Raw genomic sequence first — 20,912 nt, forward strand, 5'->3', positions numbered from 1 at the left:
CTCTAGGCAAGGACTTTGTTAAAATGTTTGCATATTCTTATCAGTATGAATTTTTTTAATGTTTAACAACTTCATATCTAACACATTCCAAATTCAGTGGTATTTTGCATCAATGTATTTGAATCTTGAGTGAAAAGTTGGATTTTTAGAGAAATTGATAGCACTTTGATCGTCACAATAGAGAGCATATCTTTCTTGTTTCATGCCCAATTCTTATAATAACTTATTTAACCATAGGATTTCCTTACAAGTTTCTATGGCTGCAATGTATTCAACCTCTGTGATGGACAATGCAACACACTTTTGAAGTTTGGATTACCATAAAATTGCTCCCCTCCGGTCATCAAGTATCACAAAGTGGCCTTTCGGGAATAAACATCACCAACCATGATGTCTTCATAAGTGTAACTTTCCCAACACAAACTTTGTCGAGAAGTTCCATGGGTGGCGCCACTGTTTCAGTGGTCGACATGGGCAGAGACGCTGGCAACTTTCCCTCGAGTGTCTTTGACCTTCATCGGAACGAGAGATGAGATTCCAGCACATCTCTTTGATTTTGGGGAGCCAGGATGAGGAGGCTCTGATGAGTCTGGGCTTCTCTTCTAGTTCCAAGGTTTCGCGGGTCGTGGCGGCCACTCGGGAAACAACATGAGAGAGAGCGATGCTTAGAGGTCGTGTTTTAGGGAAGAAGATGAATTGTGATGATCGTCTTCTTCCATGCAACAAATGCAGAGAGAGAGAGAGAGACGCACACAACAAAGAGGGAAAATGTGGAATTATGGGAAGGGATGAGCGGTGGGAGAGACGAATTATTGAAAGAATACTCCGGTGGAAAATCGATCTACCGAATTTTTCATCAGAATTTTTCCCGTATGTTTTCTGTCAACAAGTTTACCAAAACCCTTCTAGTTTTCACGACATTACAAACTGTAAAGAAGCCTCAAAGTATTTTAAATAGGTGTAGGACGGGAAGGAATTATAAGAAAACTAGATGATATGTGATGGATATTTTTGTCATTTTATATAATATTTAAGCGTCCGTTAATGATTTTGATCAATTTAACATTTTTAAAAGTTTATATAATGTAGTGATACGTTTAAAAGTTTGGATACTGACTTGACACTACCCAAATTTAGAATATTAAAATAGAATTTTACTTTTGAAAAACTTAAAATTAAAATCCTAATCTCATCCAACATTCCTTCACTGGCCACTCTCTCTCTGTCTGCAACCAAACTGTCGGCTTCGATTATGTTTGTAGCCTTAGTAGCAGATCCGAGTTAAATTCAAACCCCACTTTCAAATTGGGGTTTTGAGCTTTTCTTCGTCTTCTATTTTCCTCGTTCTGTTTTCACAAGTTCTGGCTTGCTAGGAACTGGGGTAGAGATTCCCTTTTCTCAACTTCAAAACCATACAACGGCAGCTATCTATTTGCTTCGAAGTTTGTTACTCTGTTAGTTGCTCCGTTCTTCTCTTCTTTACAGTTAATCTCTTGTGTTTTTTCCTTGTCTTCTCCAATGCGTTGATGCTTTCACGGAAATCCGTTTGCAAGGTGGAAATCCGTTGACGCTTACGCAAAATATCACAAAATTCGAAACAAAATGTTGGCAGCATTGGTGTTAGGTAAGTGGATGACTGTTTGATTAGATGTCTGTCGCCATCATTGAGACTTTGAGAGGATTGGAATGTTGCTTTTAGCCAAAAAAATGAAAAGGAGTCCAGGTTAACTGCATCTCGCGCGGATGTGTTAGATCCGCATGTGAGTGTTGGGACCTTTCTTCTTGTTTTCTTTTGGTAAATTATAGAATATAGATAGATACTCTGTATTTTGTGCGTAGTGATGTACAAGTATCCTGAATATTTTATTTCAATACCTCATGCCTTCAACTCTAAAAAATTTGACACACGTGCCTATCCGTTAATATTCTTATCGGTTGTAGTGGAGATTTTGATTGACTCCCGTCTGGAGGTGTAAATCGTGTCCGACCGTCGGATCTGTTTCAACGATGGCACGCGGGTTGTGTCAGGCTCATTATGATAGTTCATGCCGTATTGGCCTAAGCTTTTAGGTCTGCGGGGCAGCTAGCATGGCACGATTAAGCGGGCCGTGTTGAGCGTGGCCCGTATGTTAGTACGATTCATCTATACTATTTATATATTTATAAATATATAATAATATATTAATAAAATAAACAATTGTTTTTAATTTTATTATATTAATTTATTTAATTATTGTATATATCAAAATTTATATAAAATTAAAATTTTAAGTTTTTTTTTTTAATTTTTAAATAAATAAGCAAAAATAGCTTTGGCCCGGATTAGGCCAAAGCATGGCCCACGATGCAACACGGGCCTGCACGAGCTTGGGCCATGGGTTATGCCGGGCCAACCCCCAAACTTTTCATTGGGGAGGGTGACATGGTCTGCGGGCCGTGTCGTGCTGGCTCGGCACAGCCCACTTTACACCTCTAGTCCCGTTTACACTTGGTAGAAATGGCAACAGGGTAGGGATCATATCCCGTTCTCGCCCCTGATTCTGAAATTAACCTCCATCATTGTCCCATATCCCTATCAGGGATAAAATTTGTCTTCTATCCCCGATCACCGATGGGGATGGGTCTCCCGTGGAAATCCAAATAGCTGAAGTTTTTTTAAATAATAGTATTTTTAAAAAATAAATACAAATTTTAAATTATAAATAATATTTTAAATATATATGATATAAATAATATATTAAAAAGCAATCGATCAGTTTCACTGTTTCAATTTAAAACCCGACAATTCGGTTCAGTCACTCGATCCGTTTGCGTATAACACACGTCTACTTCTAAGTTCTAACGACGAGCATAAGATATAAGGTTTTATGAGAGGAAAAGTTTAAATATTACCTATTTGACACACTTTTGACATTATTGACCGACGTAAAATTGTGTACCCCTAGTGATAATTGTAGGTATAACCGTACAGTTAGAGGTTGGGCCCAAAATCAGTAATTTTTTTCTAGTAAAACATTACAATTTCGGTTCGATTTTGTTAAAACCGATTTAAGATAAAATTGAAAAAAAAAAAAGTTGGTTTTCCTAGATATGTGGCTTAATGGTGGTGTGCAACCATCCATGCAAAGCCCAGAGAGCGCGCTCCACATGTACATCTCAACGGTCAACGTGCATTGGAAATATCTTTCGAAGTTGTAAATGGGAGATGTTCCTGACTGGGCAGATGTGGATTATTAATCTGGTACAATGGGGTGGAATCATGATTAGCTGAACATTTTAGGTGTATTAGTACTTAATAGGTTGTAGAACCAATGATAACGACTCATACTATTGACAATATACATGGAGCCCGGTTCCATATATTTATGACTGAAGTAGAGAGCTATTATTGGTTTCACATATTGCTTAACAATTACTATATTCAGAAAACCCTATCTCAACAAGATCAGACCAATAATTTCAATGGATTGATTTATAGCAAATCCCAATTTGCTAATTTAATACTAACTAGCAGGGACCCGTGTGATGCATGTGATTTGTTAAGTTAAAGATAAATAATAGAAACATGTAAGAGTATACAATTGTTTCATATAATAATTAATAATCATTTATATTTCATATACTACTTTTAATAAATTTTTATAATACAAAAATAACAATAATTAATTTTAGATAGGGTTGTTTATCAAACTTAGGGATGGCAATTTTCCCAATTTCTCAGATCCCCTGGATGGGGCAGGGATGGGGATGATTCCCCCCCATTAGAACGGAGATGGGTAAACTTTCATCCCCATTGGGGGGGACGAGGAGAGCACTCCCTACCCCATGTGGACCCCGATCCTTGCCCCATGGGATCCCTGCTAATATATGTATATACACGCATATATTTATATATGTATATATGTATGATACGTCTATATGTTAGTATTTTAAAAAATATGGTTGAATCTTTTACAATAGGAGGGTAAAATTTAATTATTTTATTTTTAGTTTTTTAAATAAAATAAAAAATAAAAATATAATGGTTGATATTATAGAATCACAGGGAGTGGAATCCCCACGGGGATGGGGACAAGAACATGGATGGGGATTTTCGTAGGGATAGGGACGGGGAAAGACTCCTCGTCCTTGCCCCCACCTCGTTGCCATTCCAAATCAAACTAATGAAATTGACCAACTTGATTTATAGTATTTCCAGTCAGCTTTGGTTCAACAATTTCCCAACCCGACTGGGTTGGATCAGTTTTGCTTTGGCCATTTGTAAAATAATTAAAATCAAACGATTCAACCATATATACATATTAATATTTTACATTTTAAATATATATTTTTTTAATACAGCAAAGTGGAAAAATTTAAATATTTATTTGGCTAAAATAGTTTATATCATAAATTTAATTTTAAATTTATTTTTAGTAATGTCATTGTAATTTTTTAAATTTAAACTTAATTTTTTAATTTTAATATTTTGAACTAACCAACAAAACAAAAAATTGACCCAAATCAGTATAACTTGAGTGGCCAACCCCCTAACCTGACCAAGTCAATTTGGTTGACCAAACAACCTACAACTGAACCAAACCAACCCGTAAGCAATACTTTAATCTTCAATAATTACTAAAAATTTACAGTGGAAATACACAATAAATTAAATTTAAAAAGCCAAATAACAGTAGTTTAAACTCCAATAATTATTGAAAATTTTCTATTAAATAATAAAACAAATATATATTCATACATAATTACTAAAATACAATAAATATTAATTTTAGTATAGATAAATATATAATAAATAAAGATTAAGTTTTAAAATTTATTATTAATAAACAATAATTTTTTGAAAGTTTTTTCTTAGAATTATTAATTGGCATAAATGAAATTATTTATTTATTGAAATAATATATTTGTTTAAATTTTAAAATATTAATTACTTATTGAATTTAATAATCCATAAAATTATAGTACTATTAGTAAATAATTTTCTTATTTTAACTATTTAAAATATAGTTATGTTAAATATTTCGTTATTTAAAATATTTAGTTATTTAACTAAATATTTAAAATCTTAATCTATTTATTATAATTGAAAGTTATTTAGTAACTATTTAAAATATATTGTTAATTGATTTAAAATAATAATTTTAATATTTTTTTATTTAAGATATTTGAATAATATTTTATTTTTAATATTAGATTTTTATCATTTGAATAACATTTAGATTGAATAATCCAGAAAATCATAATTTATTTTGTTTGTACATTATTTCGTGATGAATTTTGTAAAAATATATAATTATTAATAATATGAATAATATTAAATCGATTATAATTATTTTTTAATAAATATTTTAAAGTTATTATATAATTTTGTTATAATATTTAAGTAATTCTTATTTTTTAACTCAAACTTTCTTTAGATAGATGTAGATAAAAAGTGGGGGAGAAGATAAATAATAATTAGAGATAATTTAGGAGAGAAACTCTCTACTAAATTAGAGGTAACTTAGGAGAAAGTTAGGGATAGTAGGGGAGGTTGTTTACGATAAATTTTAGGATATTAGATTATTTAGGTTATTGTAACGTGTGTGTGTGTAGGGAGAGAGAGAGAGAGAGAGAGAGGGAGAGGGAGAGGGAGAGGGGGAGGGAGATTTTAGGAAGACTTTTTTTTTTTGAAAGTAGAGTTTGTAATTGGTATTTTAAAAAATGACATGGATTTAAAAAATTAAAAAATCAACAAAATTAGAAAATTTCTAGACTTCCTTGTTTTAATATATACTAGCGAGGACATGTGCGACACACGAAATTTATTAAGTGAAAGATAAATAATAGAAAGGGTCAATTATTAATTTACCCCTTATAGTTTCATTGATTTATTAAAATCTACCCTATAGTTAAAATTTTACTAAAACACCACTTAATAATTTGCAACGGATTTAATCAATCTTCCATTGGATGACAGTGGAAATGACAGTGTTGACCTTAATGTTCATTTAAATAAATTTAATTAAAAGAAAATAAAATTAAAAATACCATTTTTTCCTTTTATAAGACACAAACAACCACTCTATTGGCTATATTTGGTTAATTTTACTTTTTGTACAAAAAATAGAAAAAAAAATTATTAAGGGTATTTTTGGAATAAAAAAATCATGGGCCTGATGGAAAAACAAACACTCCTTAATGAATAGTTGATTAAGTAAATAAGTTGTAAAATATATGGGATGTTTTAATAAAATGAAAACTATAAGGTAGGTTTAAGTAAATATATAAAACTATAAGATGTGTTTTAGTAACTAACCCTAATAGAATCACATGAGAGTATACAATTGTTTTATATTTTCAAAATTTTAAATAATTAATAATTATTCAAATTTTATATACTAATTTTGATATTTTTTTATAATACAAACATAACAATAATTAATTACAGTTAGGTTTATTCATCAAACTAATGAAACCGACCAACCCGATCAACTCGACCCGAGTTGGTTAGTTTTCTAGTATTTTAGGTCGGCTTTGGTTCAAAAATTTCCAATTCGACCAAGTTGGATCAATTTCACTTTGGCCATTTGTAAACCAACCAAAACCGAACGACCTAATCATGGATATATATTAATATTTTATATTTCAAATATAATTTTTAATATGAAAAATAGAAAAATTCCCATATTTCTTATTACTCTAAAATGTTTTATATCATAAATCTAATTTTTAAATTTATTTTTAAATAATTGCACTATAATTTATAAGTTTAAATCTTTTGAAACAAAAAAATTGACCCAAACTGACAAAACTTGAGTGGGTCAGTTTTCACAAAAGGTAAGTCGGTTTCAACTGACCAACTCCCCAACCTAACTAGGTCAATTTGGTTGGCCAAATAGCTTACGACCAAACAGAACGAACTCATGAACACTCATAATTTCAGCTAAATTAATAGTCTCATCTCTAATAAATAACAATAGTTTAATCTCCAATAATTATTGAAAATTTATAGCAAAAACACATAATTATTGAAAATTTATAGCAAAAACATATTAACTTAGTCAATAAATAGTATAATCTCAAATAATAGTTTAATCTCTAATAAATATTAATCAATAAGTTATAACAAAAATATAATAAATTAAATTTAAAAATTTCACTAATAGTAGTTTAATCTCCAATAATTATTGAAAGTTTTATATTAAATAACAAAACAAAATAAATTACTGAAATACAATAAATATTAATTTTAGTATATATAATTATATAATAAATACCGATTAAGAGTTTAAAATTATTATTAATAAATATTAATTTTTTGAAAGTTATTTTCTCGAATTATTACTTGATACAAGTGAAATTAGTTATTTACAATATTATGTTATAATTATTTTTCTACTTTTTTAGAAATTTTTTAAATATATTACATCATTTCTTTATTTTAACTATTTAAATATAGTTATGTTATATGTTTTTTTATTTAAAATATCCAGTTATTTAAATACTTAAATAATATGTAAAATATTTGAGTTTTAAAATATTAGTTATTTATGGAATTTAATTATCCACAAAATCATAATTTATACTATTATTACATAATTTCATTATTAATTTTGTAATATATTAAATTATTCTTAATTTAAATATTGTGTTATAATTATTTTTCTTCTTTACAGATTTATTTTTAAATTTATTACATATATTCGTTATTTTAACTATTTAAAATATAGTTATGATAAATATCTAGTTATTTAAATATTTAAATATTTAAATAATCTATAAACTATTTATTTATTTTATTTGAATTTTATTTATTTAAAGCTATTACATATTATTAAATGTTTGTAAAACATTTAAATCGATGATCCAAAAAAAAACATAATTTAAATTGTTAGTACATAATTTTGTAATAAATTTTGTAAAAATATAAAATTATTTATTAGGTTATTTCGATATATTAAATATTTAAAATATAGTATGTTAAATATTTAAATAATCTATAAAACATTTAAATTATTTTTTTAATTATATTTATTTAAAGCTATTACATATTATTAAATGTTTGAAAAACATTTAAATTGATAACCGAAAAAAAATAATTTAAACAGTTAGTATATAATTTTGTAAAAATATAAAATTATTTTTTTGTGTTTTTAATAAATATTTTAAAGTTATTATATTTAAATTATTCTTAAGTTTTTTTCATCAAACTTTATTTAGATAGATATAGATAAAAAGTGTGGGAGATGATAAATAAAAAAACAAAAAATTCAAAAAAAGGAGAAAATTTCTTGACCACTTTGTGTGTGTGTGTGTGTATATACAGAGAGAGAGAGAGAGAGAGAGAGAGAGAGAGAGAGAATGATGCCACACGACCACTCCAAGCATGTAAGGTTTGTAAGGATGTAACTTGAGTGGGCCCCACTTGAGCTCGGATCAATCCAACTCACGTTTTTATATGAGTTGGGCTTTGATTTTGTCCTTGTGCTAAGAAATTTAGTTTTTTTTTAGGTTAGGCATAACCTTTATGTGTCTTGAGCCTATGCCCAAGCCCATACCAACTATATATATGCATAGATGCATATATATGCACATATGTATACTTTTTTTAAGAAACATATTTATATGCATAGTGCTTTCGTAAACCATACATATATGCATACATTCATGCATATATGCATGCATTTCATATTAACTTTTAGTGTTAGTTAATTAACTCTGAAGTATGACATTTGAAAGTGCGATAATTACATTAAGAGGTATATTGGTATTGTGAACTTATTCTTCCCTCTAAACTCTGAATGCAGAGAATGTTGTTATGAATTCTGAAAATTATCAAATATCCATTTTAACCCCACATATTAGAGTTTTTATTTATCTTTTTGGGGGTATTATTGGAAATGAAAAGTTGTATGATTGCACTTTAAGAGATAAGAGATACGAGGAATGAACAACCATTTTTTTCTTAAAGTTAAAAAATTACTCTTAAGAGATAAGAGTTAAGAGGATACGAATAGGCCCTAAAATCTAGTGAGTTATGGCTAAGAGAGGGTGATCATAGCACTAAATATTTTCATCATATGACAAAATTTAAGAGGAGATTTAATACTCTGAGTTGGGTAAAGGATGCCAACGGTAATTGGACCACAGACTCTAAAAAAATAAGGAGATTCTTTCTCAAGTATATAAAAAGTGTTGGAGATGTTGAAGAGCAGTTGAAAATTGGCCTTTTAGAACATATTGATTTGCCTAGATTAAGTGAGGTACAAAATAAGACTTTACTCACTCCACCAATGGAGCAAGAAATCAAAGAAATTGTGTTTAATATGAATCCACATATTAAGTGAATTGCAGTAACAAAGACTCTAAGTGAAAATAATGTTACTCTCATTGTCTCCATGGTGATTAATTTCTTTGAATTAGAGTCTTTGTTAAAATAAGTGAATTGCAGTAACATTATTTTCATTACCAATGACAAAATTGCTGAACACCCACATCAACATTGGCCCATCATCCTTTGCAATATTTGCTATAAAATTATTGCCAAATGGTTGGTGAAGAGACTAGAACCACTGATTCCGAATTCGGTCTCTTCTAATCAAGCAGGATTTGTTAAATGAAGGCAAATATTAGATAACGTGGTATTTGCCCAAGAGGTAGCTCATCAATTCAAACATCAAAAGAAGGGCTCACACTACATAGCACTCAAATTGGATATGTCTAAAGATTATGAGTGTATGGGATGGCAATTTATTGATGAGGTGCTATGTAGAATGGATTTTCCTCATAAATGAAGAAAGTTAATCAATGAATGTATAACTTTTCCTTCTTTTGCAATAAAAAAAGGGGAGGCAAAAGATCAACTTAACTTGAAGAGGGGAGTAAGACAAGGGGACCTTGTCACCTTATTTGTTTATTCTCGGCATGGAGGTACTCTCTCAAATGTTTCATAAAGTAGAAGCAAACAATGAAATTCAAGAGGTAAATTTTAGAATAGGTGCAATGAAGTTGAGTCACTTGTTGTTTGCAAATGACATGTTTAGGAATGTTAAGAAGAAATCTGAAGCAAATTATAAGCAATTTTTAGAAAGTTTCCGATTAGCTCATAAATCACTCCATATCTGGGCTCATGTTTAGCAATAATTTACATGCAAGACACCAAAAGATGATTTCAAAGTTATTGAAGATTGATAAGATGCATCCTAGATCAAAGTATTTAGGCGTCCTGCTTTGTATGGATAGGAGATTGAAAGCTAAGGAAATCTTCCAAAAAGTCCAAGATAGACTAACATGTTAGAAAGCAAAACTTCTCTCTCAAGCAGCCAGGACTACTCTAGTTAAAGCTGTACAACAAGCCATACCATCCTATACTATGGGGGTAGCCATCATGCCATCAGTAGTGACTAAAGAAGTTGATGCTATAAATATAAACTTTTGGTGGAAACATGATCATCAAAGAAGAGCTGCTAAGAGTTCTTCTGAAACAGTTAGAAGAACACATGAAACACAATATCATGTAACGAATGATAGTTTGGTTCTAGCTACTAAGCTTGTTAGAGGTATCTGAAGCAGTTTTGAACGCCATTAAAGCCTAGAAATCGGGATTGGAAGAGGACTACGGGTATGTTAAGTGGAGGAGCAAGATGCACAAAACGAAATACAAAAAATGCAAGAATGTGCTTCACCATTTTTGCTTGTAGCAAGCCAACAACTACAAGGGTGAACAAAAAGTAGAGATATATGATCAATATTTATTAATCCCGAGAGACATTTATTCATTAGTTTGGAGGAGGGAGAAGATGAACAATGTTTTTGCCCTTATTTGATATATTTTTTAAAAAATTAATCTATTTTAGAAATTATATTAAAAGGATTATTTTTATTGATATTAGGGCCCAAAAGTTGCCATTTTCAACTATAATCCCTATTATATATACATATAATCATAATCAAGAATGGGATGAGGTGGAAAATTTACTCTTCATCCCGGTCTCGTCCTTGATCAAGTATCACTACCAATCCCTGTCCCCATGGCTCATCCCCACCAAGGTGATCTCCATCCTTGACCCCATTGGCTTAGGGAAGCTGGTACATGATGCGAACATGGAAAATTGCCATCCCTAATAGTATTATACAATAATAATACAATGTCAATAATTGTAAACAGTGATTGTTAAAATACCTGAATTTTTAAATCTAATCACTAAAATATAGAAGTACGTCTTTATTGCCACACATAGCATATATAATGTATTTAAAATCATAGGTTAGAACTAGGCCTGACCCAACTGCGGCTTGTATTTTCAGGTTAAGGCCAAAACTCGGTCCCGGATTAAACCCATTAGCATAGGTGCTAAGCCCAGCCTGGCCTGGACCATAATCAACCCTAAATCATACATATATTTATCAAACTCAAACATTTGACAATAGGGACTTAGCGGCTTATTAATAGGGCGTGGAGCCTTCTGCGCGTAGTACTAGTATTCCACTACCTGGCGTTTTGGGTAGGCCTGTTCACGGGTCGGGTTGGGTCGGTTTATTATGGTTTTTCCAATCGATCCGATCTGGTTGGGTTACCTGACATAGAAACCGAAAGCGACCCAGTGTTAAGCAAAACCGACCTGGTCGGTTTGAGTCAGGTTGGGTCGGTTTCGGCTCTAAGTTCATCCTTGTGATAAAATCTTGCTAATTTTAAAAACAGTCATAAATTGAACATCATTTCAGCCATCTCCTATGATAGAATTTAAATGAGAAGTTAATTACAAAAGTTGTTCATTAATCACTATTCACTAATCCAAAGTTTCATGTAACCATTCAAAAACTAGGTGGCCTAATGGGCTTTGAAACTTCATGTTTGAACTAGGAACTAAGTCGGTAACCGACCCAATCATCGATTTAGGAATTTGCACAACCCGAAATCAACCCGTACTAATGAAAACCCGGCCGACTTGGATTGGGTCAATTCGGGTTGGTCAGTTTGGTCGGGTTGGGCCTTCTTATGAATAGCCCTAGTTTTGGGACTCCAGATCTCCGATCCATAAGAATTCTGTTCATAAGAGCATGAGATATTCCCCATGTGTGACTGTGATCTCGTATCGGTATATTTGCGTAGAATAGGAGATTCGGACTCGTGTTTTGGTTCTTTTGAATTTAAAAGCAAAACAAAGGTGGATCATGTCCGTCTGCAGCGGATACGGGCACACGGGGTATTTTGGTTGGAACGGTATCTGCTCCTCACACGGGGGCGCTTCACATGCACATCCACCGTGTATTGAGAACATCTCCCGTAAATAATAACTTATAAGTACGGAAAATGTTCCCAATGCATGGTACGATGTACGTGTGAGGCGTGAGTGAGGCGCCTTTTGTTAGGAGCAGATCAGGTCTCATTTTAATTGGTCATCGTTGCATTACCTGCCTCGGCAATTTTCTCTGCTCCAAAAATGTTTGAACGTTCGACGTGGGGTTTATTTTCCCTCTCCCACATTATTTGAAATCCTAAGCACTTAGCCTCCTCCTCACACAGCAGATGCTGGAGAAAATGCCCCAAAGAAACTCCAGCAGCATCAGAAACGCCGCGGCTCCCAGAAGATCTCCAAGGTTTTTCCATGCAGAAGATCCCCTAGACAACACGAAACTTCATAAGTTGAAGTCAAAGAAGGTTCAGGTATCTCGAACTCCAATCTCTTCTATCGAAAAATCCCAATCTGATTCTCAACCGAGTCCGACGGTAAATGTTACAACTAAATCGTTTAGTGGGTCGGAAATAGCTGCTCCGTCGCTTCGTGGGTCGAAAAAACTGAAGGGATCTATCGATAGGGTCGAGGGTTTTCGATGTCTTAGACGATCGCCAAGGTTTAATAGTTCAGGAAATATTCACGCAGACGTCAAGAAAAGGGGCGGTGATGACAGTTCTCAGTCTCACCCATTGGGGCAGTCCTTTTTAACTGACCTTACAGGTAAAGAGGTTACTTTGGATGTTAACCAGAAAGGAAATTTTGATGAAACAGAAAAAGAATATCCCGGACAAATGGGTTTCACCAAGGTTGTAGGAAAATCTGAGGTGGGCATTGATTGTTCAAAGCGATCTGCAAAGAAGGGGAGGGGGGTAAGGAGGGAAAGTGGTTCTGTAACTTTTGCAGTGAAGACCCCAGAGGGAGGACGAGAGAAGAAGACGGTAGATACGAGTAGAGTAAATAAAGAGATTGGGGTGAAGAAGGAGAGATTTGAGGGGTTTCCAAGACGATCGGCAAGGTTAAGTTCAGTGAATGTTCTGGAAGAAGCCAACAAAAAAGGCAATGATAAAAAGGCTGGCCCAGAGGTGCAGAGTGTTTTTACTGATCCTCCAGCTAAAGAGGTTACTTTGGAGGTAAACCAGAAACAGAATACGCAGAAAGAAGAAACAAAATTTCTTAGAAATATTGTAGGAAAACCTGAGGTGGGCATTGATTCATCCGTGGTACTTACAAGGAAAGAGGGGGAAAGGAGGAACGGGAATTCTGTAACTTCTCCAGCGGTGACCTCACTAGAAGATGGAGGGAAGAAGATAAGAGATGCTAATAGAGTAAAGGAAGAGAGTGGAGTTGACAGGAAAAGAAAGCATCAGGAAAGTTGTGACCTTCAGGGCTGGACAAAAGATCAAGAAGTGGCACTACAGAAAGCTTATTTTGCCGCAAAGCCTTCACCTCATTTCTGGAAGAAGGTTTCAAAACTGGTATTTATTACTATTCATCTCTGTCCATGGCTCCATGCTCCATAGTTAGGTTACTCGTTCGAACCTTCATTTTTTATTTCCTGCGGTATCTCTATGATTCCAATATTTTTAGAAATACTGCCTTGTGAAGGAAGTGCTTCAGAAACCTTTTGTATTATTTCCCTTCTATTCATCTCTCTCATTTTGTCTCAATTCATAAATCTTGTACTTCAAAGTCAAAATTTTGGTAAATAATTTTGACTTTGAATCTCTCCGGTTCTTGTACACTTATATATGATGAAAAATATTTACTCAAGGAATGGTTAAGAGGGAATTGGAGATATTGATCATTTTTGGAGATTTTATGGAAAGTGTTTTGTTAGGGGAGTTTTGGAAAATCTGTTTTGGGCGTCTGTTGGTGGGGGGGGGGGGTTCAATCCCTTTAGAGGTGTGGACGGTTAACCTATGATGGGATATGTAAGGAGTTGTTCTTGACAGTTGGGTTTAATAGGGGTGTCAGTGTCTTTTTCTATCTTCAGTGGTTTCTTTTAACCTCATTCTTTTTGGCATTTTTTCTTATTTTAATAAATTTTCCCTTTCTGTAGAAGAAGTATCTACTGAAGGCATCAGCTGTAAGGTAGATTTCAGCCTATACCTGGAGAATTCACATGGACAGGCATTCCTTAAACTTGTGGGAATTTATTTTCTCTCCTTCAAATCTTCAACGGAGGGCACAAGCATCCTTCTGAGCACTCCCTTGATGGACATGTAGTCAGGATTGTATAATGCTTGGACAGTAATTTTTGTCAAGCTAATGCCAATTAGATAAAGTATCTCTTAGTGGGGTGTGCTTAGAAGAACATTTGCGTCCTTCATTGAAGGAACAAAATTAAACTTGATAGGTGAAATCTTAATGATCAATTAGAGCAGACTGGTAAAATCCCACTGGTTTTGAAAGGTCCAGGTCACTTAGTAGGTCTCATTGCTTAGCTCAGTTAGCAAAGGGTTTTGTAAATGATGTGGTTTGGTGGAGCAGCCCTCCTTGTATTGAACGCTTTATTTCTGCTTTCTATTAGTGTTTACTTTTTTTTTCCCACATAAAAAAATATGTAGGTCTTAAAAGCCATGTGCCTTCGGGCCCATGTGCATTCAGACATCTCTTTAGGTGATAAGGATAAACCCTTATCTTATCTGCAGATTAGATCAGCCTTCTCCTAATCTCATTAGGAGGTTTCCAGATCTGAATCACATTTAGATCTGGACTCTCTGAGTGGATAGGGTTAAGACCCTATCCTATCTGCTAATCCATTCCCAGAATTCGCCCCATATTTAACTAATTAAATTAGCGTAGTTCGAAATGGGCTTTAGGCCCATTAAGGTTATATGCTCACTTAGCCTTCCTAACTGCTGCCCAGTAGGGCTTCCTTGTATGGCGTGTGACCCAAACATTGATCTACACATCAGCCACATGGGTTCGGCCCAGCCTTTGTTACAAGGCCTAGCCGAATACACTGTTATGGACAGTGCACCCCTTGAAACCCATCACATGGGCGCTATGGGCCCAACACTTACCCTAAGTGGTCCCTGGGCCAAGCCATCTTGTAACACCCAGGGACTGTGGGCAGATGCAAGATTAGCCCATCAGGTATTACCCTCTATGGTTTTACACTCAACCTCTCAGCCCATAATGATCAAACACTGCCCGACAAGAGAGGACCTCTCCCTTGGAACAGTGTTGCATTCTCTGCTTATACGGATCCCGGGAATTAAAACCTTCTTGCAAACATTTTGGAAACCGTAATATATATATACTTTTATATCTCATATAAAATATATTTTGCAAAACAAATCTCAACGATTGAAATCGGCTGCCGGCAGTCTTGGTTTCCATCAGTGAGAGTGCATCCCCGATCATTACCTTTGTCCGACAAAGGGGCTGATCCTGTCACTATGATCACCCACTCAGATGAATTCTCAGATTGCCCCAACATACTCAGGTTTTGACCTCCGCTAAGGATCTCACTGATTGGTACATCAAAGACAGCCCAATCCGACACCTAGTGTAGTATCATAATCGAGTCTAGGGGTCGGGTGTAACTTTCCAGTTTTGCCCATTAATCTCAAGGTCTAGGGCAATACTGGAAATCTGGTCCGGTTCAAAGATTCAATTAATCCTACACTGCATGTGCCTTAGGTCTCACCCTGGCGGCTGAGACAGGCCACCCCAACCGACTTGGTGGCACATCAGTGTCAGCCTTATCAGGATAGGTCTCCCCAGACCGACCCACTGACTGTGAACATTCTAAACTAACACGAGTCTCATTAAGTGTCTAGTTTAAGGGTATTACACAAAAACATACTAAAGGAACATTGATCAAATATGTAATTTATTTATTTACAATAAACTCATAATGTACATCATTTTGATTGAAGCTAAGGGCATACAAAAACTGTCTAACATGCCCTACCTGCCAACATTACAAATCTAATCATCAAACTCCGATAGGATTGTTGCAGCTCCTTCCAATTCCGGCTCAAGTATGGGAAGATATCACCATGGATTTCATCACGAGACTCCCAACATCCATGGGTAAATCAGTGATCATGGTAGTAGTGGACAGATTAACCAAATACGACCATTTTGTTGGGTTGGTGCACCCATATACAGTGGCCTAGGTAGCACACACCTTTGTGAAGGAGGTGACCCAACTTCTTGGAACCCCCCGATCCATTGTAATGGATAGGGACCCGGCTTTCATGAGCCGCTTCTGGACTGAATATTTTAAAGCCCAGGGGTCTCAGTTGAACCACACCACTAGTTATCACCCACAAGCCGACAGTCAGTCTGAAGTTGTTAACAGGTGTTTGGAAACTTATTTGAGGTGCTTCACAGGGGGAAAGGCCTAAAGAATGGATGCATTGGCTACCATGGGCCGAGCTGTGGTACAATACCACTTATCACTCGTCTCTGGGGATGAGCCCATTTAAAGCACTCTATGGGAGGGAACCACCCCTGATACTCCCCTATGAAGTTGGATCTACATCAGTGGCGGAGGTTGAAGAAAAGCTACAACAGAGAGATGAAGTTTTGAAGTCTCTGAAGGAGCATTTGACCCGGGCCCAGCAGCAGATGAAGGCCCAGTAAGGGGGAGTTCGTGTTCCTGAAACTTCAGCCCTACTGCCAAGTGTTAGTAGCCCATCAGAAGTGGCCTAAATTTGCACCTTGGTTTTTGGGCCCTTTCGAATAGTGGGCCGAGTAGGGGAGGTGGTGTACAGATTGGACCTTCTTCCATCCTCTCGCATCCACCCTGTTTTCCATGTCTCCCTACTAAAACAGATCGTAGGATTTCAGGTGGATGCTAGCCCCACATTGCCTGAGTTTGATGAGGAGGGACGCCTGCAGCCTGAGCCGATGGTGGTTCGAGATCTAAGGTGGGTAAAAAGGGGTAAAGCAGTTCACAAGGAAGCTTTGATGGTTAGGAAGCACCTACCCGAGGAGGATGCATCCTGGGAAGACTGTGACAATCTCAAGAAGATGTTTCCAGGCTTCAACCTTGAGGACATGGTTGTTTTGAAGGAGGGGCGAGTTGTTGAGGCCCCAGTCCATATGGCAGCTCATGCCCATGCCACTAACCAGCCTGGGGACAAGTCCACATTGCCGATAGAATCCCACGAGGACTGCAACACGATGAAGGAAGCCAAATGCTGCCCATTCGTTTTCTGTACACAAGGAAGACACGTCAGCCATGAACAGTCCCATGCACATGTCGTGATCTCTTTGTAAACCTAATAAATATCTGAGAATAAACGAGTAGGGCAGACTTGGCTTATTTCATTTTCTTCTTGTCCTCTCAGTAGGAGGTTAGGTCTCCCTCGAAGAGGCCTCTGCGGTGGGCAGTATCCCATCACTTAATCATCATGCATTAGTAGTGTTTGCCTCATTCCTTTAGGTATTTAAAATTGCTGCTTACCTGTAGGAAATTTCAAAACATCGTTCAGTATTCTTTTATGTCAGATGTCACTGTGAACATCATTGTTTATTTCTTTTTCCTTAGAAGTTAGAAGTTAGATTTCGTCATTTTAGATATTAACTGGTAATATGATGTCATGTTTCTTTAAATTCTCCATTCTAAATGTTACATCTCCATGGAATCAATTACTAAGAATGATATAATAACAAATTGTTTCAGGTGCCTGGAAAAACTGCTCAGGATTGTTTTGATAAAGTCCACTCTGACCTTGTTACCCCACCTCAACCTCCACCCCGTTCAAGGACAAGCAGAAATAGCTCATCTCCCATGGGCCATTTCTCACTTTCTGGAAGTAAACTTCTGGGACCCACTGAGCTCAGTGTCAAAAGGAGAAGGAACAGCAAGCAGAAGAGATACCGTGCACAGAAAACTGTGAGACATTTACTACAGAAGCACTATCTGATGGACCAAGGTTGTGAAGCAGATATGTTCTCAATTCTTGAAACCACCACGAGTTCTTGCCAAGATTTACAGCAGGATGTAGTCTCCACCCCTGAATGTATACAGAAAAGTTCTGGTTTTCTTGAGAAGTGTCATAGTAGATCATCATCAGCCCATAAGAAGTCGCTATCAAGATTAAGTAGTTTATGTCAAACAGCCCTTGTTAGCCCACCAGTTCTAAAGCAAGTTAAGAACTCGTTCTTGCATGAGAAGTACATTGATCAGCTGCACTGCAGGGAGGTTAGAAGAATGGCTGCATCTACTTCTGCTGCAAAATGCATTGGTCCTGAAAGTGATAGAAAGGATTGCCATGTACAGAAAGTGGACATGCTTAAAGCAGCAAGGAGTGCTCTTTCTTCTGATGCAAGAGATGTGATTAAACAATTTCAACATCTTCAAGCCCATGATTTTAGCAATTATGATGACTTTGATGAAGATGAGAATGAAGAAGACAATGAAGATGATGATTAACCTTTATAATTTGTATTGTTTCATTGCATATGGCTCACTCTGTAATTTGGAGCACAATGCCTCTGGTAGAAAGCACCTAACTTGTAACCTGTTGACCTTGTATTCTACCATCAACTAGTTTCTAGTTTGTGAATTCCAGTTCTAACTACAAGTTAACAAGATGCTTCTTTTTAGCTTTACTTGTGGCTGAGGGAAGGGATATTTGGTCCCATAAATGATTTGGAATTAGCTGGAATTTTTATGAAGACTACTTACCTTGCAATTTCTTTCTTATGAAGTAATACTGTCTTGACCAATAAAAATAAGTGGAAATAGGAAAAGCTTGAGGAAGAAAAATACCAGCTCATTGTTTGTAAACCAACTAGTCAGCAAGTATTAAAATGGGGTAAGCTTCTACTATTTTTCATTCTCGTCCTTGCTATTTGCTTGCTTCTTGTTAACATGAGACATAATTAAAAATTATGTTATTTGAATTAATCTCAGAGTTACTTAAAGTAAATCTGTTAATAATGTTAAGTTTGGTATTTGAAAATATTTGTCTTCCTTTTAAAAAGTGTGAATGTGCCTTAAGATTTCTGGACCTTTTACAGTTTTACTCCTATTTGTTAATTTGCCCCCATTTTCTTGTGAGAGCAATATTGTAAGGCGGCATTTGGTTTGATCATGTATTTATTATACATTATTGTTATTTGTTAATAATTAATATGAGAAGCATTGCTAATGTTTTTCAGTTGTTTTTGTGATTGAACCCCCTATTTGGTAATCTCTCCTCATTCCATGATAAGAGCAAAATCTTAATTAGCTTGGGTTGAATTGAGTGAAGATATCCTGTCTTTCTTAACAAATTTTTAGTTGCATTTTCATTTCAGTTCAAAATGACTAAATTTTTAACTCTTTAAAACATATTTTTATAACAAGTTTTTATTTAATATGCTGCATGACCTGTTGGCCTTCAACTTACAGTGATTCAAGTATAGTCCACTGAAATTCTAGGCTAGAAGAACAACATTGATGGATCTACTAGTTAAGTGGTTTAGAATGGTTGGATGTAAGCCTTCTATATAGTTTAACCTTTTTTTTTTTTTGCTTATTATGTAGCCTCAGTACAAAGACACTTGGGTTGATGTATTTTTTAATAGGAGGTTTAGATCTATCATCCATGTCATTTAAACTAGAATGCCTGGCATCCAAAGTTGATCAAACATGTTTGTCAAAATTGTTTAGCTTTTCTTTTTTAGAGGTGCTTTTATAACTTGAATTTTATTGTAGTCATGATAAAACCTCTTTACCATGCCCGACTAATCAAGTTAAATAAGGACCACAAATGCATTGATGTTAAAAGCTATCATAGGAAGAAGATAATTTGGTTTTATTCTTAACAGCATCTTAGTGTGACAGATAGGCTTGATTAGATTGTTGATGGATTACTATGAAACACAACAAATAAGAACTTGTCATCCAAAAAACCATATTTATTCCATTCTTCAAATTATTATTTTTGTTTTAAAAGTATCATGTTGCCCTTCTACTTAAAAAGGACAATTGGTGGTGTTCTTCTACAAACATGCAAGTGCACTTGTATTCTTTTCTGCCCAGGTAAGTTTTCTCTATTTTCATTTTTAATCTTGTATCTTTTGTTTTTTTAAAACTTATGGTAAATTGCTGAAACCTCCTGTGAAGTTTCTGACCATAGTTGAAACCTCTCTTGAAGTTTGGTAATTGCAATCACCTCCCCTGAACTTTCTAATATAGTTGCAAGTAGACCCCCTGTGTTAGAATACTCTAACAAGAAGGCATGGAAATGTCCAAAATACCTATGCAATATCTATGGAGGCTAGTTTCTATGAAAAAAAAAATACAAACTTTATAAACAACAGAAAAAAAAGAGAATTTAAAGTTGCAGCTTTACCTTTGAGCAATTGACATGAAGACAAATTTGGAAAATAATCAATTTTAGAAAAGAGATTGGAAGGGTTTAGACTAAATTCATATGAAGAGAAAATATGAAAAGCAAACATTTTGGTAAAAAATAACTATATGGGTATTTTGGACATTTTCATGCCTCTTTTAGAGGATTATAACAAAGGGGTCTACTTGCAACTATGTTAGAGAGTTCAAGGAGGTGATTGCAATTACCAAACTTCAGGGGATGTTTTTTTGAAAATAAGTTAACTTTATTTATAGGGAGAAAAATACATGAGGGGATGATGCACACAAAGATCAAGCACTCAAAAAGTTATACAGGTAAAAAGCTATCATTGAATAAGTAATCCCTATGAGCACCAGATTTAGCT

At 34.7% G+C, this 20,912-nt stretch overlaps 1 protein-coding gene across 1 annotated transcript; it reads left to right on the forward strand.

The window, feature by feature from the left end:
- The first annotated feature begins 12,426 nt into the window (after positions 1-12,426).
- On the forward strand, positions 12,427-18,880 carry LOC104608040 (Homeodomain-like superfamily protein). Its single transcript, XM_010273887.2, has 2 exons — positions 12,427-13,696; positions 17,866-18,880. The coding sequence occupies exons 1-2, from the start codon at positions 12,512-12,514 to the stop codon at positions 18,616-18,618; spliced, it is 1,938 nt and encodes a 645-aa protein (XP_010272189.1). The 5' UTR covers positions 12,427-12,511; the 3' UTR covers positions 18,619-18,880.
- The last annotated feature ends 2,032 nt before the right edge of the window (positions 18,881-20,912 follow it).

The sequence above is a fragment of the Nelumbo nucifera genome, chromosome 4 (genome assembly GCF_055504915.1).
Source record: "Nelumbo nucifera cultivar China Antique chromosome 4, China Antique-T2T, whole genome shotgun sequence".
Taxonomy (NCBI): Eukaryota; Viridiplantae; Streptophyta; class Magnoliopsida; order Proteales; family Nelumbonaceae; genus Nelumbo; species Nelumbo nucifera.